At 57.1% G+C, this 23,834-nt stretch overlaps 1 protein-coding gene across 5 annotated transcripts in view; it reads left to right on the top strand.

The window, feature by feature from the left end:
• IL11RA (interleukin 11 receptor subunit alpha) overlaps positions 1 to 23,783 on the top strand; it is a 33,257-nt gene extending 9,474 nt beyond the window's left edge. The window contains exons 1-13 of one of the 5 annotated variants that reach the window (XM_027801946.2): positions 206 to 307; positions 8,875 to 8,974; positions 9,336 to 9,396; positions 9,514 to 9,680; positions 9,869 to 9,983; positions 10,873 to 10,905; positions 11,322 to 11,485; positions 11,626 to 11,789; positions 11,896 to 12,037; positions 12,507 to 12,602; positions 12,761 to 12,860; positions 13,526 to 13,608; positions 22,803 to 23,783. In XM_027801946.2, the coding sequence (XP_027657747.1) occupies positions 8,875 to 8,974; positions 9,336 to 9,396; positions 9,514 to 9,680; positions 9,869 to 9,983; positions 10,873 to 10,905; positions 11,322 to 11,485; positions 11,626 to 11,789; positions 11,896 to 12,037; positions 12,507 to 12,602; positions 12,761 to 12,860; positions 13,526 to 13,608; positions 22,803 to 22,837 (1,260 nt within the window). In that variant the 5' untranslated portion in view covers positions 206 to 307 and the 3' untranslated portion in view covers positions 22,838 to 23,783. Of the gene's footprint in view, positions 1 to 205; positions 308 to 8,874; positions 8,975 to 9,335; positions 9,397 to 9,513; positions 9,681 to 9,868; positions 9,984 to 10,872; positions 10,906 to 11,321; positions 11,486 to 11,625; positions 11,790 to 11,895; positions 12,038 to 12,506; positions 12,603 to 12,760; positions 12,861 to 13,525; positions 13,609 to 13,707 lie in introns of those variants that run through there. The other 4 variants (XM_055699438.1, XM_055699439.1, XM_055699435.1 and 1 more) reach the window with 4 other exon arrangements.
• The last annotated feature ends 51 nt before the right edge of the window (positions 23,784 to 23,834 follow it).

A 23,834-nucleotide genomic window follows, 5' to 3' on the forward strand; every position in this document is an offset into this window, starting at 1 on the left:
GTAGCTCTAATTAGACGGGCTTGAGCCCCAGCCAAGGCAAACACACCTGGGGGAGCCTTGCCTTACAGACCCCATCTGCTGCATCGGGGGCTCTACTTCCCGCACAGCCGCTGCCTGGCCCCTTTATAGGGGAGGGGGCTGCTGGGGGGGGGGGGGGGGGTAGGACCGCTCCTACACCAAGCCACTGAGCAGCCTCTGTGGAGGAGGAGATCCCAGCAAGGCGGTGCAGGGAGATGGTGCAGAGGCAGCGGGGGCACCCGGCGGAGCCCCGTCCCACGGCAAGACCCCTGTCCGGCGTGGAGCTGAGGTATCTCCCCCACCCCTGCTACTGCTGTTGCAGTGGCACGGGGCTCTGTGCCCACTGGGGCAGGATGCTGGGGAGGGTTGGGATGCTGTGGGTACCAGCAAGGTTTCGCCTTCCTGGCATGACAGCATGTGTGCATCAAGGGGTCACAGCCACCGAGATCTGCATGTGACTGGGGAGGGAGGACATGGGGGCTCCTCAGCGTGTCCGGGTGTTTGTTGGGCTGCAGGACCATCTACGCAGTGGTGCCCATCAGGGGACCATTTAAGAAAGTGAGCAGGGAACATGCCAGTGAGCATGCCAGGCCACCCCAATGGCTTGGATTGACAACCAAATCAATGCTGGGTTGAGCTTTGGGCGCTTCTTCCTGCGGGTGCTGGCTTTCCTGTGGGGCTTTTTGGTGGGGCTTTTCTCCTGCCACTTGTTTTAGGGGCCACTCCTGATGCCCCCATTGCCAGTGGGCTGAGCGGTGCTCGCACCCCCATGCCAGGGTCCCATGTGTTTCACACCACATCTGTGCCTAGCCAGAGCCAAGAGACCTCTTGGGGGTCTCTGCTTGCCCACATTGCCTGGGGTGCAGGCCCTGTCAGTGCAATGTGGGCCAGAGAGGAGCAGCACCCTTGGGTGGCACCCAACTATGGCTTATCCTGGAGGACATTTCCTCCTCCCTTCCACATGCAGTCTCCCAGGGATCTGCAGGGGAGAGTGTTGTGCCCCGACTCCACATCCTCGGAGCAGACCATCCCCTCCTCCATCTGCCCAGGCACTGAGCAGGCAGCACTGAGCCGGCATCACTGCTGCAAACTGCCCTCCTGGTGCATGGGGTGCCACAGACCACTCCTCCAAGGAGCTCTGGCAGCTGCTTCACCCTGTCCCCTCTGGCTGGTGCTGTGGAGATGCCACCTGCAAAGGGAAATACTGCGTGCTTTGGGATGCACACACACAGTGCACCCAAGCACTTTGCACCAGCGTCGCCATCTCAGGGCACTAATAACTGTAGCGGCAGTTTAAAATACTTAAAAACCCAGTAGGATCTGGCCTCACCAGGACCTGTTGGCTCCCTTTAGGTGATGGGCTGAGCTGGGGGGGATGTACCTGCTGGAACATGCGTTTGTCCCCATCTGGCAAGTGTGCCAGGCTGGAGGGTTCCCTGTGCATGGGGGTGCTTTGGGGCACAGCAGCTGCTGGTCCTTGCTGCCTCTGCCCAGAGCCAGGGCTGTGCAGAGGGCAGCTCGACCATTTTGCCAAGGATTTTGGAGCTGCCTTGGCCTCCAATCAAAGCAGGCTGCAACGGGAACATTTCGAAATTCTTCTGGATGAGGAAAATTCCACGGGCAGCCCCCCTCCAGAGAAAGTTTGGGATGGCTGAAATGTTTGGAGTGAGAGGCTGCTTGCTTTTGTTTACTCTGAACTATAATATTGAAGAGGAGGGGTGGGGGGAACCCAAAAGGAAAAAAAGACACAATAGGAGCCTGTAAACAGAGCTGGCCCCGAGTGGGGCTGGGGCGTCTCTCCAGCATTGGGGAAGGAGATGTGTCAGCACTCTCACCGCGTTGCCCTGCTTTCCCCCCGCTCCCTGCTCGGTTACGATCGCACTTAATCTTTCAGAAGAACTTGGCTGGAGTTTTTTTTCCCCAGCAGAAAATGAGCCGATGGTGTTTTTCCAACCTTCTCAACTTAGGCATGGCTCAGGCCCCATCCCCTGGCCCGGCACTGCAGCCCCTAGCCTCAGCGGTGGGCTTCTGCTCCAGCTTTTCCCCACTTCTTGTCACTCCTCCTTTTGGCTTGGGGGCTGCCATCTGATTGACCTGGCATGAGGTGAGGGGCACAGATACTGCCGCGGTGAGACAGTTCCTCAGTCTCCATCCCTGCCACATGCCTCACACCCTGCTATATCCCCTGGCCTGCCTCCCTTCAGGTAAGCAGGAAGGGTTGTCTCCAAGTGTGATGGAGACAGGACATTGTTACCCCACCAGGTGCCAGAACCTTGCTCCAGCATCCCCACACCACACATTGCAGGGGTTCTGCAACTGCCATCCTCCCCACACACAAGGATGCTGCCGGTGGAGTGCAAAGGGTTAATGGGCCACCCTTTGGTGGTGGCTTTATTTGGCCTCCCAGGTGGCCCTTAATGACACCTGAAATCCCTCTCCAGCCCAAAAGGGATTTTGTTTTGCAAAAGGAGTGACAGCAAATTGCTAGCTGGGGGAGCCTTTGTGTACGGTGAGCTGTTTATTTTGGCCCTGCTGGCCCCACAGCTATTTGGCTGACCCGGGTGCCTCCATGCCTCCAGGATAGAGTGGAGCCCAGCGGCTCCCAGGCACCAGCCAGCTTCGGAGTGCTGGGAGAGGTGGGGGGAGCACCAGGCAGGGGGATGCTGTGGGGCCCCTCTCCTGCTCAGGGTTCCCAGCTCGATGCTGGACTTCATCAGGACCATCAGGAGGATTTGAGCTTGCATGGGGCATTCACATGTATGTACAGACATAGATTAGTTCCCCACATATATGGATGCATATGCTTTTGTATCTCCTTCAGAGCCAGCTTATGGGGGGAGCTTATGCTGGGGGATGTAGATGCTGCTGGGGAGGTGAAATGATGGGGAGCGGGCTGGTGCCCAGCTGCCCTGTTGTGCCAGGAGCTATGGATTCATCAAAACCTCTGCCAGGATAGGCTGAGCCCAGCAGCGGAAAAATGTCCCAAACCCTAAAGCGTTCCTGGGACAGGAAAAGCCTTTCCCACCCTGTTATAATCACAGGGTGGCCCAGCTCCCTGCCAGCGGGTCCCACCCGCGTCCCTGCATCCAGCACTGTGCCCGTCCCTGTCCAGTGACTGTGTGAAGAGGACAGTGGGGACGCAGCCCCCCCATGACTCCATCCATCCATCCTAAAAATAGTCTCTTGCTGTAGCTGTAGTGCCAGTGGGTTTCTTTACAGACAGGAGATTATTTTTAGGAATTTCTCTGGCACGTGGCTTCGGGGGGAGTGTGGGGATGGGGACAGGGGCGGAGGGGCCCTCTCTCCCCCTCCAAACGCAACGCTGCCAGCCGGCGTGGCGTCAGGGCTGCTGGCTGCTAACAGAGCCCTCGCTGTTTTGGCGCTTGCTGATGCCTCCAGTTACAATTGGGAGCCAGAGACCTCTTCCCACGAGATGGAGCAGGGGAGGGTGGAAATTGGGGCATTGGGGTGAGTGTTTCCCAGCTGGGGTAAGAGCAGAGCCTGACCTCCATGAAGCTGTTGGCATGCTACGGTGTGTGGTGGCTTCCCAGGGCCCAGCACTGTGTCCCACCGCAGCTGCTGGCCCCACAGAGGAGGGAGATGAGCCTTGGGACAAGGAGGAGGTGGGTCTGGAGAGGATACCAGTGGGCCTGCCATCATCCAGTCATTGCCAGAGGTTACTGTGGGGAGTTGGTCTGAGTTGTGTGGCGATGTGCATCGTACCTGGCTGGGGAGATGAACCGGTTCCTTGGGCAGTGCTGGGGTTAACCCTGTGTTTGGGCTGAGCTGGGTTTAACCCCACTCCTGAGCTGTGCTGAGTTTAACCCCACGTTTGGACTGCATAACCCCATGTTTGGGCTGTGCTGGGTCTAATCCCACATTGTTGCTGAGCTGGGTTTAGTCCCACACCTGGGCTGAGCTGGATTTAACCACACATTCGGACTACACTGTATTTAATCCCACTCCTGGGCTAAAAGGGATTTAATCCTGGTCCTGGTCTTCTTGTGGTATAATCCCATGCTTGGGCTCCTAGGGGTTAAGCCCCATACTGGGACTGTACTGGGTCTTGCCCCAGGCTCGAGTTGTGCTGGGGTTTATTGGACTGCACTGGCCTCACAGGGAAAGGCTGCAACTGGTTTTGCTGGTTTAACTGGGGTAGTTTCAGTGTGCTGGAGTTGCACTGGCTGTAGTAGTGCCTGTGTGTGTGCTGGCTTAGCTCAGCCTGGCATGGTGTCCCCCCCCCCCGCCCAGCAGGCATGAGGTCCCGAAGGCACCAGAGGGGCTGGGAACAGTGAGCAGGGCTCCCCCCTTGGCCTCAGGGAGCACCCCCCTGGCAGTGCCCAAGGTGGGCAAGGAGTTACCCCTGGGTGCTGCCAGGGGTCCTGGGGACTGTGCATGGCTCCAGTGGCCCTGGAAGTGGTGGGGGACATGCTTCCCTCCCTGCCTGCACCCATTTCTGGGCTTTCTTGGGCACCCAGCAGCTGGCAGGGTGCCAGAGGTGTTAAGGGGACAGGAGTGGCAGGTTGCAGGGGACTGTCCTAGCAGTGACGTCCATGCTCCCCCAGCCCCAAAGGTGCATGTTGATGCAGTGATGATGGAGGTCACCGGTGCTGCAGGGGTGAGATGCTGCTTGGTTTCTGGGCATATCAGTGGCCATGAGGACTCGGGCCACACCACAGCTCCTCAGAGCAGGGCATGGTGCTTCTGCAGGGCTGCTAGGAGGAGAGGGGATTAGTGGGGCACTGTGCTCCCAACCCTGCAGGAAAGCAAGAAGAGGCAAATTCCTGCTGCTTCAAAACACTGCCGCTCTTAGCCACAGGACATGTTTCCCACAGCAGACACTGGCAGAGAAAAGGGTCTGGGCTGCAGGGCCAGGGATGCTCCCCCAGCTCAGGGGCAGGAATACAGTATGATGCCATTTCTAGGGTGTTATAGCTGGCTAGCGTCAGGTGTCACCCATTGCAGAGCAGCTTTGTGCAGGTTGGAGGCTGACAGGACCCAGCACGCAGCAGGCAGAGCTGCCAAGTGCTCTTGGGTTGTTTTACTAGCCACATCTCTATTGCAGCGATGCTGCCCCAGACCACCCTGGGGAGAGTTTAGGAGGCACAGCTTTCTGTGTTTGGTAGGAAGCATCCTGTATATCCCTGCCGCCATCTTCAGCCCCTGCAGCACAGCATCGTTTGCCTGTGTCCCCCTCCCTGCCACCCTCGGCTCTGCGTGCAGCTCATTCTCTTTGAAGAGAGACTTCAAATGAAGCAAAGCAAAAACAAACACAAAAAAACCAAAACCCACTGTCTTTCAAAGCGTCAAGCACAATGGAAAGTTGGCCTCCCCCAGGAATCTGCACTGGGCTTTGCCAGGCCACGGCGGAGCATGGCACAGAGCGGCTGTGCTGGAGGGGCTGTCACACCCCATGTGGGCATCAGTGCTGGTGCACATGGCTGTGATTTTGGGGGATGTTTTGTCTCGCAGTATGTCAGTTTGGATGCAGGAAGGGGCTCATGGCAGGATTTCTCCCTGCAGCTCCCCAAAAAACTTTTGGAAGAGCTCAAATGATGCCCAGTGGGACAGCAGGGTTGGTGCAGGATGGAGAGCAGCGCCTTTTGTTTCTGGCTCACATTCATGGGTGCCACAGTTGGGTCACCCTGACTGTGCTGGTGACCAGGGTGTCCCATGCCAAGGGAGCAGAGTCTGGCACTGCTGCCCTCCCTGCCAGTGCCAAGCCACAGGCCCAGGCTGGGCTGGGTCCCTCTGCCCAGGCCATGGCCATGGGAGGTCACCCAGCCCTGGCGGGCAGCAGATGCCTCTCTGGCCTGGGTTTGCATGTGGGGAGGAAGAAAAGCTCTGATTGTTCCCTCTGTCCTGACTTGGCTCCAGGACCACTGTGCCAGGACTCCCTGTCCCTGGGATGTGTCACCACCGATGCAAGTGTAGAGGGATGCTTTCTCCACCCATGTGCCTGTCCGGGGGTTGCAGATCTGCTAAGGAAGGTGGCCTGGCAATGCATGTTTGTGTGTGTTCAGTTGCACGCCTGTTTTCCCCTCAGTGAGGGAGTTTGGTTGCAGAAAGTAAGGGGATCCTTTATGGGCAGGCTGGTTTGCAGCACTGCCTGGCCTGGAGTGCCTGGCCCCCTGCCACACCACTGCACCCGGGGCGGGTGAGGGCTCTGGGTCTTCCCCGGCTCTGCGGCTCCTTCCCCTTTTGTTTGTGGCCTTTGGGCAGCCGAGGAAGGGCTTGCCCTGTTTCTTCTGTCTGTGGTGATGCTTGGTCATGGCTAGGTTTTGGCAGTGCTCAGGCAGGTCATTTACTAAGCCAGTGTGTGTCTTGGGGGGGCTCGGTGCTGCCTTCCCCAGTTGCTGCACTGGCAGGAGTGGGCAGCTGCCCAAAAGAGACCATCTGAGGCAGGGGAGCTCATGGATGCTGAAGTGAGGATGGGGAGCACTGGGGTCGCCCTGGGACAGAGGGTGCCTAAGTGTTGGAGTATGCAGGATCACCCTCACGATGAGTGGTGAGGTACCACTGGGGGGTCACTGTGGAGATCAGGGGTTGGGATGCAGCTGGAGTGGGGTCTGCAGAGATGTCCTCTGCCACCATGTAAAGGTTTGGTGTGCCTCTGGGTCTATTGGCAGTACCATCCACAGCCAGGCTAGCTGGGCAGGGCTTATACCATTCCGCAGTGATGGTAGCAGAGGGCTGGCTGCAAAGTGTGCCATGCCCCCAGCAGTTCCCTTGTCCATGCAGGGAGGGGTGCCTTTCAGCATTGCAGCTGCAAGGTCATTTTTTCAGACTTGCCTTGAACCAGTCAGCAGCCCTGAGGTGTAACAAACTCATGTCAGCAGTGAGCCAGCACCCAGAGCATGTCACCCTGCTACAGAGCAGCATGGTGGTCGATGGATGCAGCAGCTCTGCCTTCACCCTCTGCAGCGCTTGCACAAAACCCCAGAGCAGTCAGGAGAATAAATGATTTTATTTTAAAACTATTTCTTTCTCTCCACGCTAACACATGCTCCCTTCTCCCTGACCACCCCCCAGCGCTGTCCCCTTAACTGTGGCCCACATGGTGTTTGGAGTTATTTTTCATTGCTGCTTGTAAGTGTATTTTAAGTCTCTTTTCTTCCCCATCACCAAAATATTTTACTTTCAGGCTGAATGTTCCCAGTTCATTACCAACATAGTTTTGGCAGAGACCTTTTAACTGATGTTTCTTGGGAGTGTTTCTACTGGTGGTTTGGTAGGAAAAGCTTATGACAGTCTCATGAGATTATTTACATTTGGGGGTTGCATTTGAGGCTGCCTGGTGTGTTCAGAACAGGGTTGATGTGGGGTGCCACACACCTTCCACCCTGCACTGGCTGGGTTGCAGTGCATTGCCTTGTAGCTCTCATTTCCTTCGCCACATGGATTGCCATGCAGCCATGGGCACCTGCCCGCAGGACAGGAATTGGCAGCTGCTCTGGGGTGCTTTTGCTGGGCTGCAGCATCCTTCCCTGGAGCCCCTCAGCTGTTGAACCCAAATGACTTAAGGGGACACGGATTTATGCCCATGAGTTGCAGTATGCACTTGTGGCTGCCAGGGAGCTCACTGTCTCTGGTGCCCTCAGCCCCTGCCCACCTTTATCCAGGACCAGAACCCAGCAATACGAGTGAAATAAACAAAAGCCTGCCCATTCATGAGGAGTGGGCAGGGGGCTCTTCCAGGGAGAAATGGTTCAGCTGCCTGTGCATGCTGAGGGCAGGCAGGGCTGACTGATAGGGACAGTGTGACCCTGCTGGTATGGATGGTGTGATGCTGGCCAGGGTGGATGCCCCAAAGTGATGCTGGCTGTCACAGACAGGGTGCTGGCTGGGATGGACAGGGTGACACTGGCTGATACATGCAGGACTATGCAGGCTGGAACAGATGCCTTAGGGTGATGCTGGCTGGCACACACAGGGTGATGCTGGCTGGGGTGGAGAGGGTGACTGGCCAGGCTGGCCAGGGTGATGCGGGCTGGTATGGGCAGAGCAGTGTTGCCTGGGATGGACAGCTCTGAGCAGTGCTGGCTGGGATGGACAGGGTGATGCTGATGCAGAGACAGGGTGATGCTAGCTGTGCTATGGTGGGGAGACCCCGGTGTGTGGCTGGGATTGACCCATGGAGAGCTGGGTGCACATCCCTGACTCAGCATGCCCCACACTTCTCACCCCAGATCCAATGGTGATCTCTGAGTGGAAGGAAGAGATTTCAGGGCCATTCTCCATGGGTCCAGAGACCCCAAATGGCCTGGAAGGGCGCTGACCTGCATGGACCAGCCCTGCAGCGGGTGCAAGGGTGGGCAGTGATGCAGGACCCCAGCCAGTGCCAGTCTTGGTACAGCCTGAGCTCTCACAGACCTGCTCTCTGTGGCTGTGTGAGCCTGTTCAGATCTAACTGCTGTCTCCTGCCGTGTAAATACAGGCCAGAATTTCTCTTAAGTTCCTTCCCACTACAGCTGCACTGGCGTAGGTCTCTGGACCACCCTGGGGCTGGGAGCCAGCCAGGGCTCCCGGCACAGGACTGCAATGGCAAAGAGCCCTTAATCCCGCCAACCCACACAGTCCTGAGCTCCTGGTCAGTGTTTGCCCTTTGTTTTCCCCCTCCAGGCATGGGGACTTCTCTGCAGGCAGGGACCAGCTGTGACAGCGGCACAGACCCTGCCAACTGTCCCAGCTGGTGTCCCAGCAGTATGGTCCCCGTGCTGTCCCCTGCACGATGGGGTAAGACAAGAGGGATACGTGGGGTCCATGGTCCTGCAGGGGTGCTCTAGGCTGTGGACCCTGCTGGCCACCCCACTGCAGGGGATAACACCCTCTCCCTCCCGACTCTGCCTCCTCCAGATGCGCAGTCCCATCCCAGGCCTGGGCAGGGTGATGGTGTTCCTTGCGGCAGCCCTGGTGTCAGCCTCCCTCGCCGTCCCTGAGGGCTGGGGAGAGGAAGGTGAGCCCCCGCCAAGTCCCCACACAGCCCCCCATGTCCCAGGCATAGGGACCCCGGGGGAAGCCCATTCCCCCCCAGGCAGGCACAGACCTACCAGAGCCAGGTTGTACATGAAACACAGCCCCACGGTGATGGGTGTCCTCTGGCCAGTGCCCTGCTGCAGCTGCCTGTTGCCCAGCCCCAGGTGGGAGCAGTCCTTCCCAGTCCCCTGTGGTGGTACCTGCATGAGGCAAGACCCGACAGCTAGTGCTTGGCTCCCCAGGGGGGTACAACCCCAGGCTCCCCACCTTGACCCCCCCAGCCCTGGCACGGGGTGGCACAGGGTGCTAACATTCATCTGGGGTTGTGTGTGTCCCTCCAGGTGTGCAGTATGGACAGGTGGGGACAGACGTGACCCTGCTGTGCGCCGGTGCCCATGCCAGGTAGGTCTTTTCTGTGCACACCAGGGGATTTATCTGATGTGAAGGTTTACAGGGTGGGCCTAGGGTGACCTGCCATCCCTGTCCTTTAATGCCACCTGCCCGCTCTCTCCTCACCAGCTCACCAGTGCAATGGAGACGGGCGGGTGCTGTGGCACTGCCAGAGGGCTCAGCCATCCAGCAGGGAACCCTGGTACTGCCACACGCCAGCTTGGCCACTGCAGGAACCTACAGCTGCTACAGCGAGGACGGTAGCCTCCTGCACACCGTGTCCCTGCGGCTGGGGCGTGAGTAGCGTGTCTGCAGGCTGGGGTGTGGAGTGTGTGCAGCCCCACCAGGATGGGCCAGCAGTGCCTGCACACCTGGCAGGGGCTTGCCAAGAGGGGATATTGTGGTGACACAGGGGTTGCTGCGTGCTGGCTGGGCTGCAGGACAGGGGACCTCTCACTGACTCTCTTTTCCCCCTGCACCCCAGACCTTCCAGGAGTCCCCTTTGTGTCCTGCAGAGCGTCAGACTACGAGAATTTCTCCTGCTCCTGGACCTCCAGCGTGGAGACCTTCCTCCCCACCAGATACATGACCACCTACAGGTGATGTGTCCCCCACAGGGCATGGGCTGTGGCGTTTATACAGGGTGAGCCCTGGGGCCCGGCCACAGATAACAACCAAATTCTGTTGGCCATCCAACCCATGCACTGAGTTCACCATGCTGCACCCCAGAGCAGGTCATGTTTTGGGGTGAGCAGAGCACTCAGCATTTGCTTGCTCCAAGGGGAGCCCCCCAGCACTGTTGGGAGGCCAGCACAGGCAGAATCCCTCCCTGCTGACAGCTCTGCCAGCACCAGAGGGGCTATAAAAGAGAAACAGGTCATCTGGAAGCCGCTGAGCGCTTCAGCATGCTTTGGGATGAAAGGAGCCCTGACAGCATCGCTGCTTCTAATTATCCCGGCAGGCCAAATTAGCGGGCTGCTTTGAAGTCAACTGGAGCTCATAAAGCACAGCCCTGATGAAAGCTGCAGGAGCCGCGGGCTGGGGGCTTGGTGGGGAGGGGGCTGTGTGGAGCGTCAGGGGCTTGGAAGGGAGGGGGTGGGAGGAAGCAGGGGGCTTTTAGGGTCTGTAGTGGGAGGGCAAAGCCAGCCACCGAGGAGCTGCTTTTATTTGTATTCCTGCACCTTTGCTGATGCTGCATGATGAAATCCTGGGCAGGGGAGGGGGGTCCTCTGGGGAAAGACCCTCTTGGGCACCCTGCCATCTCGTTCCTCTGGGATTGCCAGCTCCTGCTGCCAGGCTGCTCACTGGCAGGGCTGGGCACAGTTTTGACTCCATCTGCCATGCCACGTCATCTGTGTGCACCACTGTGGAAGTGGGGGGCTGCTCTGTGGTGCGGAGACCGCTGTCCCTCCTCTGGGTCACGGCTGTGTTGGCTTCGTGCTGTGTCTTCATCCTCACCGTGTGCTTTTCCATCTCTCTCTATGACAGGAAGAAATCGCTGACGGGTGAAGAGAAGCGGAGGTAGGACTGACTCTCACTGCAGTCCTGCTCCCTGGGGACTGACCCCTGTCCAGTGACAGAAGGCTCTACCACTGTCCTCAGTGGGGTCCCCAAAGTGAGGACTGAAGGTCCCCATAGGGGAGCCAGCTGCCTAAGCCTGGGTGCCTGGGAGAAGCGTTTGCCCCCAGGAGGAACCTTCCCAGGAGGGGCTGTGGGGCTGGGATGAAGGTCCCTTTGGTCATGCTCAGAGGGATGTGCTGGGCTCTGGAGGGGTGCGGGCAGCGGAGCTGCAACAGGGGCTACATCCTCCACCAGGGTCTTGGCATGGGGGTCTCCCTGCATAGCACCTCCTTGGCAGAACTGTGAAACTTTGTGTGGTGAGCGGGACGGGGGGGGACACAGACGGACATGTCACCACCCTGCCTCCCTGTCTGCAGGAACAAGAACGGGCATGTGGGGCCATGCCTGCAGGATCCATCCCACCCCGGCACCTGTACTGTCCATGGGTCAGAGTTCTGGAGCTCCTACCGCTTGAACATCACTGAGGTGAACCCCTTGGGCTCCAGCTTTCGCCTCCTTGATGTCACCATGCAGGCCATCAGTGAGTCCCCATCCATCCATCTATCCATCCCAGTGTCTGTCCATCCCTTGGGCATCCAGCTCTGGGCGGCAGAAGGGAGCCCAACACCCCTCTGCATGGCATTCTGGTGTGATGAAGGTTCCCTGTCCATTCCTGCACAGTTAAGCCAGACCCTCCAGAGGGCTTGGTGGTGGAGCCCATCCCCCTCGCCCCACGGCGGCTCCACGTGAGCTGGAAGTATCCCTCCTCCTGGCCCAAGGAACCCCACTTCCAGCTCAGGTTTCGGCTCCAGTACCGGCCCGTTATCCATCGCTCCTGGTCTGTGGTAAGCGGTGGGCAAGAAAAGGCAAAGCTGGCCTGGGAGGAGGGTTGGCACAAGGGCAGTGAGGGGTGCCCGTGCCTGCCTCACAGCTCCCCTCTGCACGGCACAGGTGGAGACGGTGAACCTGTCCGAGGTGATCACAGATGCCTTTGCTGGGTTAGAACACGTGGTCCAAGTCAGCGCCAAGGATTTCCTGGATGCAGGGAACTGGAGCGAATGGAGTGCTGAGGCCCGGGCGACACCAGTCAGAGGTGCGAGGGGGACAGGCTGCAGAGCCCACCAGCCCTACCAGGTTGCACCATCCCTCCCCAAAACTCCTCCAGCACCCGGGCTTCTCCTCTCCAACCCCTTCCCTAGAGCACCCATCCTCCAAATATTACCCAGAGCAAGTCGCAGCTCCTGAGGTCCCTTAAAGTTGACCCAGAAAGCTGGTCCTGTGCACTGTCTAAGAACTGGCCCCATGGTGGGAGGCTGCATCAAGGGGGCAAAGCATGTCCCAGCCCCATGGCAGGGTGCAGCCATGCTGCTGCCGTTTGGGGATTGCCCCCCACAGCTTCGGGGCAGAGTGGGACTCCCAGAGCACTACTGGCACCCTGGGGGCATCCTTGGGCTCATTTGACCCCAGGGCACAAGGGCACACTTCTTCACTCCTCTCTGTTGGTCTCTGGGATGCTGCCCATGCTTTTTGGTGAGTATTTCCCATCCCCTCTGTCCTTCCAGACCTGGTGACCACAGCAAGTGAAGAAACCACTACAGACACCAGCCTGGAGATCCTGGCCAAGGAGCCCTCCCAGGCTTCCAACCCTGAGCCTATCAGTGAGTAGAGCCTGGGGGTGGCAGGCAGGAGTGCCAAGGGTCCCTTGCCCCATGCCCATGTGTGGCTGGGGTGCTGGATTGTCCAGGAGCTTGCAATAGGATCCCCCGGGTGCTGGGGACTGTGGCATCCCTTGACCATGGCAGTCTCTCTGTCCCAGACCACAGTGACCCCGTGGAGAAGATGGCTGTCCTGGTGTCCCTCGGGATCTTCGCCTTCTTTGTCCTGGCTGCTGTTCTCATCATCACCATCCTCGTCTGGTAGGTTGGGTTTTGAGACGGAGGAGTCTGCATGATTGCTAACCCATCCCACTCTGGCCCCCGAACCCTCAGGATGGGGTGCCCCATGTCCCCCGCCAGCCCTGCTCTGAGGTCTCTGCCCATACAGACTTGATGCCAGCCCCATAAGCTGCTTTATGCTCCCCTTGCCCCCTGAAACATCACTGCATCTTCCCAGCACACCCCATGGGCTATAGTACTTCCCAGCCTGCCTGGGATCTTTCTGATAAGCCCACATCCATGGGACCTTTCTGAGTATCCCCCAAAGATGTTGCGGCTACTAACATCACCGCAAAGGCTTCTGCCTTTCTGGGGACTCTCATGCTCCAGAGTCATCCCAGAGACACCTCCATATGCCTTCATCCCCTGGGAGTCCTGCCACTGGGCACTGCCGGCTGGTCCTTCCCCAGGTCCCCTCTCATCCTGCCATGGCTGTGTTCTCCCTGACACAGCATGGCTCTGCGGTTGGTCCCTGTCCCGATTCCAGTCCTGCTCTGTGTTGTGACGAGCTCCTTCTGTAGCCCTGGAGCTGACCCACTGGAGTGGCTGAGGCTGGAGATGCAGAGTGGGATCAACAGGGATGTGGGTAGGTCCTGGTGCCCAGGGGTGCTGCTTGGGGTCCTTAGCCACTGCTGCTTTGTCCCCAGGCTCCGGGTGAGGAAACAAGGCAAGGACAAGACCAAACCCCACAACTTCTTGGTTGCTGCCACCCACTTGAAGGCACTACCGAGTGAGTCGGGATGCAGGGGAGGTAACGGGGGGAATGCGGGGGAAGGAGCGTGGGGGGCCCATCAGTGCCCCCCTGACCCCCTGCCCTCTCTCTCGGCAGAGGCCCAGATCCTGTAGTGAGCCCTGGCCGATCCCCACTCCCTGCACCCGCTCGCTCACACGTGGGACTTGATGCCACTGCTGGCCCCTAAGGACCCCACGCCTTCTGGGTTGCCCCATGGTCGTGGACATTGCCGGAGCTCCCAGCACCCTGGGGCTGCAGGATGGACCCTAAGGAGAGAGGCACTGCTCCTGGGAGCTTTGGGCTGCCTGTGCCTTCCAGAAGCCAGCTGGAGGCACCTTGGACTCAGCGTCTCTGGCCAGCCCTACTGCTGGGCGCTGCTAAACACATGGGGATGAAACGCTGAGCCAGCCCCACTTCCCTGCCTAGTGTCAAGGGGGGGGGACCATGGGTGTAGGCTCCCAGGGGCGCCAGGCATCAGTGAGCAGGGAGTGCTGAGCCCTGCCCATCACCCCCCACCAGCTGCCAGCAGGCAGAAGGGACTCCCCCGACTCTCTGCCCCATGCCACGGCTGCATGGAGCAGTGATACCAATAAAGGGGGTAGCATTGGCACTGCCCAAGCAATACCCCCTTGCAGGTGGTGCTGGGCCAGGGGAGAGGTGAGTGGCACTGAGTAAGATGCCAGCTTGGGGACAGTCCTTGCAGGAGGTGCACAGGTGGCAGGGCTGGTCCCCAAACAGGTCAGCTCTTCCCCGGGTGCCTCAAGGGGCTGAGAGAGACCCTTGCCTGGGCCAGCCCCCGCTGAGTGCCAGAAGAGGATGCAGGCAGCTGCCTGGGACATCTCCCCTGCCCTCACCAGCCCGGCAGCAGGGACAGGACCCTCCGCACAGTCCCCCACTCTCAGCATGTGGCCCCCTCCCTGCGTCTCGACCCGGCCCCTCTGATGACTTCCATGTGTTGGCATCTCCTGACCCTGGTGCTCAGCGCCAGCAGCTCAATGAGATCCAGATGGGACTGGGTGGAAATTCAGGCAGCAGTAGTGTGGGGAGTATGGGGAGGAGAGTCAGCATGGGGTGGGGGTTCAGGGACCCTGCAGTGCACCCACCCCACCGGGGTGATGTGTCACTACTAGCTGAGCCCCAGGGCTGCCCTTGAACCCGGGATGCAGAGGGAGCCTGGAGGGGTGTGACTTCCCAGAGGGTCCTTGTGGGGACTGGGTTGGAGGGGACAGGGGTAGGGCTGTGCCTTTTGCAATGGCTCATGTGCCCACAGACCCCTCTGCCCTCACTGGGTGCCCCTGTGCTCCCACCCCATGTGCAGGGGCATAGGGGCTGCCCATGCTGGTGCTTGGCTTTGCCCTCACTGCCTCCAGTGAGCACACTGACAGTGGATGGGGGAGATGGGGGTCAGCCCTCCATCTACGGTGTGCTGCTGGTGTGGTATCATCTTTGGACAGGAGCAGGGCTGTCCATGGAGCAAGCAAGGCAGGTCACCAAGCTGGGGAGGTATAAGGGGGCAGATCCTACTTGGGCTTCTGGGCCCAATAGCGACATCCCTTCTCCCTGGTGCATCTCAGAACTTGTCAGCTCCAGCTGTGTCACACTGCCATCATCTGCCGGGCTCCGATCCCTGGCATCCAAACCAGACAGCACCCCTTCTGATGTGTCATGGTCACCCATTTCCCCTCAGTCCCCAGCATGGCGTGGGCAGCCCTTTCCACTTGGAAACCTGCTCTTATCACCACCAGCTCCCACTCCTCTGCCACTATGGAGGGAATCAGGGCTGTGGTTGTCCATATGATGCTGTTGAACATGGGTGATGTCCATTCCATAGCTAGTGGCTTCAGCATTTGCAAATTGAGCTCAGTGGTTTCCTGGCACCTGGTGCTGGCTTTAGGTGCAGGAGCACAATGGCCAGAAAATGGGAGAGTGTGAGATGGCGTCTCTGACCCCTGTATCCTGCCTGCTGATCAACTCCAGAAGGTCCAGGTGTGCTCCATATAGAAGGAGGTTGTTGCTGGCCGGGGTGAGAAGAGAATGCCAGAGCCTCACACATCCACAAAGGAATGTGTGCCTGCATTGTGCAGGCAAGCTTAGTGGGTAGATAAGAAGTGACAGGCACAGGGACTCCATAGCTATGCTGTTTCCATGTGCCAAGCCCTGTGTCCCCTTCGTTAGCTGAGGCTTGCCTGGCCAGGCACGGGGGACACCCAGTTCTGGTGACCAGAGCAGCTTGAGGGCAGGAGATGCACATCTGGTCCTCATCACCACATCCTGCTGCCCTTGGGCCTGGAGGATGATACCTTTCCTCTTCAATGGAAGCTTTAGAGATGAGACCTGCCACCCATTTGGCAGCTGGAGATACCAAGAGCGGGTGAGAGTGCATGCCACCATGAAGTCCTGCCTGCCTGCACTGCATCTGCCTGCTGGGATGCCCCAAGGCTCAGATCCCTGCCCCAGTAGCCTGTAAATGTGACACATCAAAGGCATCAGGGACCCCAAGGAGCAAGTTCAGTGCTTGGGGGCTGAAGATACTTGGTGCTGGGGGCTGCACTCACAGCTGCCCAGGGAGAGGATGCCCTGGTGCTGGGTAAACAGAGCTTTTCGCTGGACCAGTGAAGATGCAAGGGGAGGGCTGGGGTGGAAGAAATCTGGGATAAAGGAGAGGGCTCTACATGCCAAAGTCAACTTTGTCTTCAAGCATGGAGAAGAAAAACAGGAAGGGACCATGACAGCAGTCCCAGTGCCGGCACCTCCCTGTCCCACCATGGGGCCAGGGCACTTTCTCCAAGGCTCAGGCTCTTCAGTGGCTCACACAGCCACTGACTGAGCAGGAGGCTTCCAGCTGCAGGCTGGAGCCTTGCCTGGGCTCACCCTGCCCAGAGAAGGCAGAGGCACTTCCAAACTTGCCTTCCTGCTGTATTCCAGCCTTCCCAGTGTGGATGCTCTGCCAAGATTGCTGGGGGAGCTGGTACAAGCCAGGCCTGGGGATGTTGGGGCTGTGCCAGCTCGAAGCAGCCTGTGGGCTGCATCCCCAAGGAGTGGGGATGGGCCCAGCTCCCTGGCATGGGACAGGGACCAGCCCAAGCCCAGCAGAAGAAAAGAGCAGGAGAACATGGCCTGGGACCTGCTGGGGGTACAAAATTTCCAGCAGGCAGTGCTAGGTCCCTAGTTTCCAGCTAGGCTAGCGACAAGGTCCCCAGCACTGAGGTGCAGAAAGGTCTGTGTCTCCATTCAGTGCAGGGTGGTCACACCCAGAGCATCTCTCGGGCAGGGGCTGGGCTGCAGCAGGCACCCAGCTGTGTGTAGGTCTCCTCTGGGAAAGCAATAGCCCCGGCAAAACCTTTGCAGCAGGGCAGTGGTTGTGGGCAGTTGTGCAGCAGTGCCTGGGATGCTTGACTGCCACCAACCCTGCCAAATATCTGGGCTAGCCCTCAAGCCTAGCTTCCTCCTCTCCCTGCCTCACTGCCAGGATCAGCCCACATTTTGCAGGGGAGGAAGCGGGTTGCACAGGACTGTGAAGCAAAACAGTCTCAACTTACCTCTCATGGCTGCTCCTGCTTCCTTCTCCACCACATCCTGAGCCAAGGAAAGAAAAAAGCAGCTCTGGCAGGTTGTGGAAGCCATAGGGTCATGAAACATTCTTATGTTATGAGGTGAGGAAGAAAGGGTACATATACAGTCAGTGGTTCGCAGGGAGGGAAGGATGCATGAATTGAGGGAAGAAGCTGTGCAGGTGTGTAGATGGATGCATGGATCAGTTGGCATAGGATGCATAGATGGATGGATAGGTGGATGAATAGGCGGTTTGGACATCCAAATATCATCTAAGCATCAAAGATCCTCATTATGCAGGGGCTGACTTGTGAAGATGGCTGGGAGGCCGAATGTGTAAAGCTGGCAAAGGGGCACCCTTGGGCAGAGCAAGGACAGTGGGAACAAGTTGCAGGTGTGGCCCGTACACCTGGTCTCCATGGAAGTGGCATCATGGCTGACATGAGACAGAGCCTGAATTGTTACCGGTGCAAGTCCTGAGAGTGTCAAGGGAGAGAGTGGAGCATCTCCAGAAGGATTGTATCCTCCTCAGGAGCCACGGGGAGTGGAGCAGCAGTGGGAACATGCCCTGGAGACACAGTGGATCCAAACACAAATGCTTTAAAAAGCCAGTGCTGAGCATGCACCCTGGCCATAGCTTTCATCTCGCCTGTATGTGGGATACTCTGCCTGGGGTCTTTCTACAGAGAGTCCAAGCACCCAGCCCGCTAGAGACCCCTGAGATCACCCATATTCCCTCTTCTTCATCTGCCTTCCTTTCTAGCTGCCACAGGCCTGCAAAGTCCTTGTCCATCATCTGCTCTTTCCCAAGAGAAGGGGAGATCGCCTGCCAGGCCAGATGTGCTGGCACCCAAACAGATGTGGAGAGGGTAGAGGCCTGAGACACCTGTTCTTGCTGCCCCATGGTAGGCTTCTCCCTGCAGGAGTAGGTTGTTTCTTTCTTTGCTTGCTGGGGCTGGACCCTTCCCTGCCTCCAGGATGCTTTTGGTCTTTCACAGCCAGGAAATGCAAGGCACATGGCCACAGAGGTGCTGGGAGGCTGAAGCCAGCAGCTTAGCTGTCCCCAGGCACTGCTGCTCAGGATGCTCCCAGGGAGTGGCTGCTCCCATGTCAAAGCAGCAGCAACCCTTTGGATGAGCTCTCCCAGCCCAGGTCTTTCCTGCCAGCCTTTTTTTTCCACTGAAAACAGTCCTGTTGTCCAAGCAAGAGTTCCCAAAGTTTTGTGTGTTTGCCATGAGGTGTGGTGGCACTAGGGGACACATCCAGTCGTACTGGTTTTCACAGCAGTGTCCATGGCATATTCCCCATGCATACATCTCCTTTGCTGTGCAGCATGAGAACTGTATCTTCTCAATGCTGCTGTGTCACTTGCTCAGAGGAGATGATCTCCCTTCACTATGACAGAAACTTCATCTTCTCCTCCAGCTGTCTTCAGAGCTGCAGGGACTAAAACAGAGCAGGACACACTTTGGGAGCTTCCCCATGGAGGGAGAGAGAGCTTCCCTGCCTGCTCTTCTCCCACCAGCTGCACCTTATGGTCCTCTGCATCCATTGCCACGTCAGCTGCTTCATCTGCAGGGGCAGACCAAGAAAAGAGAGGTTATGGGCAGCATGGCCCAGCCTGACACAGGAGCTCTTCCACCAGCTGGGGACTCCAGTGCTCCATGAGTTTGCAGGATTGCACAGAGCAGGCACTGGGCAGACAGCCAGCCCTGTACAGCAGGGCCTTTCTCTGCATCCCAAAAATGATGGGCCAGAGTTAAATGTGACTCTGGGAATTGCATGTGGCTTTGTAGGGTTACGTGTGGGGCCCTCCCAGCATACAGGTAACTCCCAGCCTTTGCTCCACATTGGGAGATCCACCAGACACAGCAACAGCTGAGTGCCGCATACCTGCTGGGCACTAGCCTAGTCACCTCTGTGCTGATGGATACGGAGGTGGTAAGGTGCTAAAAGTGCCAGGTCAATATCTGCTCCTGGGATATCCAGGAGGATGCTGAATGATCCCCAAGAGGATTTGCTGACCTGAAAGGCACTGATCTGATCCCCAGGGAAATGCTGACCTGGAAAGTACCAATGACCAGGAGGATGCTGGTGTGGAAGACATCAATGCTCAGGAAACTACTCACCTGGAAGGCACTGATGCCAGTGGTGATGCTGACCTGGAAGCGTGCTGATTGCCAGAAGAATGCTGGGGATGCCAACCTGGAAGGCACTGATCCCCAGGGGAATGCTGACCTGGAAGGCACCATTTATCCAGGACATGGTGCTTTCTCCCCTACTCCAGAGCATTTCTTTCAGCTCCCCACTTATGCTGGGCACCAGCTCAGCCAGGGACCACTGCAAGGGCTTGGGCTGAGGATCCACACTCAGACAGCCATCCATGACTAGCTGGAAAGAGCCTGTTGAGCTGCCTGCAGGAAGCTAAGCCAGCATCACTTCTCTCAGTTTCTTTCTTCCCCGGAGCTCCCCACTGGAGCTGGGAGCTGCTGCCCACTTATAGGCAAGGGAGAGTGTGGCCCCCAACAGTGGTCCTGGTAAAACAGCCCCAAGCCCCATCCTTCTGCAGGCAAGAGGAATGCCCAGACCCGATTTTCCCACTAGATGGCAAACACTGCTTTCAAAACAGCCTTTCGAGGAATTACATGTCTTCCCTGGGAGAGGAGGCTGTGAAAATCCTTCCTTGGGGCAAATCCCTGGGGGCTAGGGGTCTGATGCTGTGAGGGAGTGGGGCTGGGGCAACAGGGACCCCTGGCATGAACGCCTCAGGCATGCAGGAGAGACATCTGGTTAAGCCTGGGTAGCACTTTCCACAGCCACAAAGTCAAACCCAGCTTTGTTGGGAATTAATTACACTGTGGTTTGCAAGCCAAAAGTGTGTTCATTCCTCCTTGCAAACCACCAGGTCCACAGGCAAGCCATAATGCTGGGTATAAATAAAGAAGGCAAGGGTGAAGGCTGTGCAGGTGGATGTGCATATTGGTCTAAGATCTTCTGCCAGCTCAGATGTATTTCCAGGCTTGTGTACATTTGTTTGAATTCAGCCCCAGATTTTCTCGTGGTCTTTGTGTTAAACCTTGTGCAGAAGTTTGCTGAGTGGTTGCTGCTGGCTTTGGTACTGCTGTAGTATTGCTGTGTGGTTAAACATGATGTGTCATTGCTAATGAAGGAGCTAACTGTAGATGGTAAATGTTTAATACGGACAAATCAAGCCAATTAGACAGTCTTGAGAGAGAAGTGTGTCATCTCAGCTGTGGCCATCCTGTGTGGAGGAGAAGGTCTGTGGAAAGAGTACAACACCAGCTGCTACAGCATCAGCAGCTCCCAGCAGCACTCAAGGGTAAAGACCCTGAATGCAGATCTTCGTGCAGACCCCAAGATCACCATGTAGGTAGCTCCACATGGGGGAAGAAGACAGTCGCTGAAGAGGAAGATTTTGTTTCTGAAAGACAGACTTCCAGGTGGATAAATGGGATGAGAGCTGTCTCTGGTGTAGAGCTGCAGAATGAGAAGTAAATCATCCTGCTCAAAGCACTCCTTGGAGTTCCCCAGCGGGACTCTTGGCTATTCAACAGCATGCTTTTGTGGCAAACCTGGGGCTCCAGAGCTCAGCAGTGCTTGGACTAGAGCACCAGGTGACCCCAGCAGCTGGGTTCCCAATGGCAGCCCCCCCCCACCCCAGCATTAACGAGGTAATGGCAGCAGCAGTATTTCCTCCACAAAGTGCTACAGAGACCTACCCATGGCAGCATCCTCTGCCCTTGCTGCCTCCAACTTTTCCTGCCTGGGGACATCAGTATCATTTACCCTTGGGTGAGAAGGGTCCTTCAGGGATCCTGGCCACTTCCTTCAGGAAGGGATTGTTGCCTCTTCCTCCGTGAGGGCTGGGAAATCCCTTTCGTGGCCATTTACAGTCAAAGAGAAAAATGTGAAAAATGAAAGGAAGAGAGTGACTGGGGAACAGAAACCAAGGGACTCATGTGGCTCAAGGCAGCAAGACACTGACCCTTTGTGAGCACCACTGAACCACAAGCAGAGCAGGTAGAAAGCCCTTCTGGCCCTCTGCAGCATAGTTGGGCTCCCTGCCAGCCTCTGTGTTGTCATGTGCTGATGCCTGGGGACATGGGATCAGGGCAGAAGGAGTGACAACAGAGGTGGCATAGGCTGATGCATCCCTGTGTCTTGAGGATTCCCCATCCCTTTGCCAGACTCAGCCTCCAAAGGCAGCAGAGCAACACAGATGTAGTTGCATCACTCTTGAAGGTGGGATTTACAGATCCAGGAGGGTTTGACCATCACTCCTGACCTGAGGGATGGACAAGACCCTTTGCCTGAGGATGTCACATCTTTACCTTGAAGCATGAGTGATTTCAGCTTTCCATTCCAGGTCCTGGGAGTGTTTCTGGCCCTTCCCTGTAGGCTGAAAGTTATCAGGGTTTCATCCTGGGTGTTTTTCACCAAGCAAACGCTTCCTGCCTCTGCACGGCATCTCTAAGTGGTGGCAGGATGTCATGGGCAGCAGGCACCTTCTCACCCCCTGGCCTTGCTTTTCCCCCCGTCTTGGGTCCCTAGATGCTGGAGCCTGCTTCCATCTTGGTGCCAAGTGGTCCCAAGCTGACCACCAAGCCAGAGGCTCTGGAGCAAACTGGGAGCCATGTCCTCTCCTGCCTGCAGCAGGGTGACACCATCCACATCCCTCACCTGGTGCTGCCAGGCAAGACCATCTAAGCACCTTGTGTGGCAGGTGGTGAATGAGAGGCATTAGCAAGCAAGGTAGCTGAGGGGGCTGGGGAAATGTTTTTGCTATGTGCAGAGCTGAGGGATGAGCCTTTTGAGACCCAGCTGACCTTGCTTTCCAGAGGGGTAAAGGCGATAACCCCCCATGACACACTGACAGCCCCAGCAGAAGTGTCATGCAGAAGCCAACACCCAGGACTGCACAAAGAAGGGCAGGGATTCTCCAGCTACATCTGCACTAGGAAACCAGCTTTGCTGGGGACCACTTTCTGTCCCTGGGCCAACAGGCATGTGACAGCCAACCTCCACCCTACTGAACTCTCTTCACCCTCCTTGGCTTCACCCAAACTGCCTGTTGGGAATGATGCCCACCTTTGGGGTCAGCTGCCTAGGCTAGTTGACCTGGGCCAAAACCTGCCAGGAGCAACGTTGAATATGTTCCAGCACAAGGGGACATTTGCTTCAGTTACTGTCACCCACAGAGCCCTGATGCCCTGTAATGGGCACTGCTGTGTCTTCAGGGGGCACTGGGGCAGTTGGGTACTTTGGACTCCTGCCTGTAGCATGGCTAAAGAGAACTGCTGAGTTAAGGGGCCCATTGGGAGGATAAATGGAAAAAAATGCAGTACCATTTGTGTGCCACCATGGCCATACCGGCCATGCTGCAGCCTAACAGGAGGGGAACCCAGCAGAGGCTGAAGCCTCAGAGTGGAGGAAAGGTGAAGGAGCCGTGCTTTGTTGGTGGCTTAGATCCTGCAGTGGATTATTGGGCTCTGCTTCCTGCAGATTTTAGCTGTTTGCTTATTCCTGTTGCATAAACACACCGGCTTTGCTCCAGGGCCAAATTCTGCAGTTGATAACCTCTTTCTCTACCCCTTTGCATGACAACCCTTTAAATACAGCGGTTCCTAAGTTGTGGCCTGAGGATCCATGGTGAAGACCTGACAGGTGCTCTACAAACCTGCTTCACCTCTGTAGTGCTCCCTGCTCTACAAGACTGGAAACTCATAAAACATGTAAGAGCTAACCAGGGTCTGCAGCCCAGAGGAAAGGTACTTGTGGTTGAAGGGCCATGCTTTCATTTCCTCCTGAAGGCAGCCACTTTGAACGAAAATACCCAGAAAGTATCTGCTGCCTTTCCTGGGGCACTGACTGCAAAGAGAAGTGCAAGTTCCCTTTGCACAGGCTCCAGCAAAGCCCACAGCAACTGCTGCTGTGATTCCTCCAGTATAATAATCTCCATATCCTTCCTAAAAACACAGCTGGGATCCAGAAAGTAAGAAAAGACAAAAAAGACAATTGCATACAAGGAGGCTGGGTATTGGGATGATGCGCAATAGCAGAACCTCCATGAAGTATTAAGGAAGGGGTGCTGCCCAGATGGCTGTTGGGTTTCACTTCTGTCACACCAAGGGAAGTCCAGCTTCTCAGTGTCTCTAGGATCTGGACGTTAAATATCACACATTTCTCCTGTGTTCCTCAGCTTTGCCGAGGGCAGCAAGGAGATGATGCAACCCCTATTGCCTATCTGCTCACTGCTCGTGCTGGGAGGCAGGACAGAGTGACAAAGTGCTCTCCAGCCGCACAATCCATCAGCAGGACAAATTAGCATCAGCAATGCAAGGAGAGGGGAAGTCCAAGACATGGGGCTTGCAGGTGTCCCTTCAAGGATATGAACCTACATCGTATCACTGTGAATATTTACGCGAATGCACCCAGGGCTGCATAATCTGCAAACCTGAGCACATTGTTTAAAAAGGGGATAAAGCGCTGAGTTGTCCTGTGATCATTTAGATTTACCTTCACTTTTTTTTTCCTTGATGTCTGTTACCAGGCTAAGTTTGTGTATCTTGTAACCAATAAAGATATTAAAAGCCCTTTAACCTACTGCTGCATAATCAACAGCTGATTTCCCTGTGGAGGTAAATGGCACT

This window comes from Falco cherrug, chromosome Z, assembly GCF_023634085.1.
Source record: "Falco cherrug isolate bFalChe1 chromosome Z, bFalChe1.pri, whole genome shotgun sequence".
Taxonomy (NCBI): domain Eukaryota; kingdom Metazoa; phylum Chordata; class Aves; order Falconiformes; family Falconidae; genus Falco; species Falco cherrug.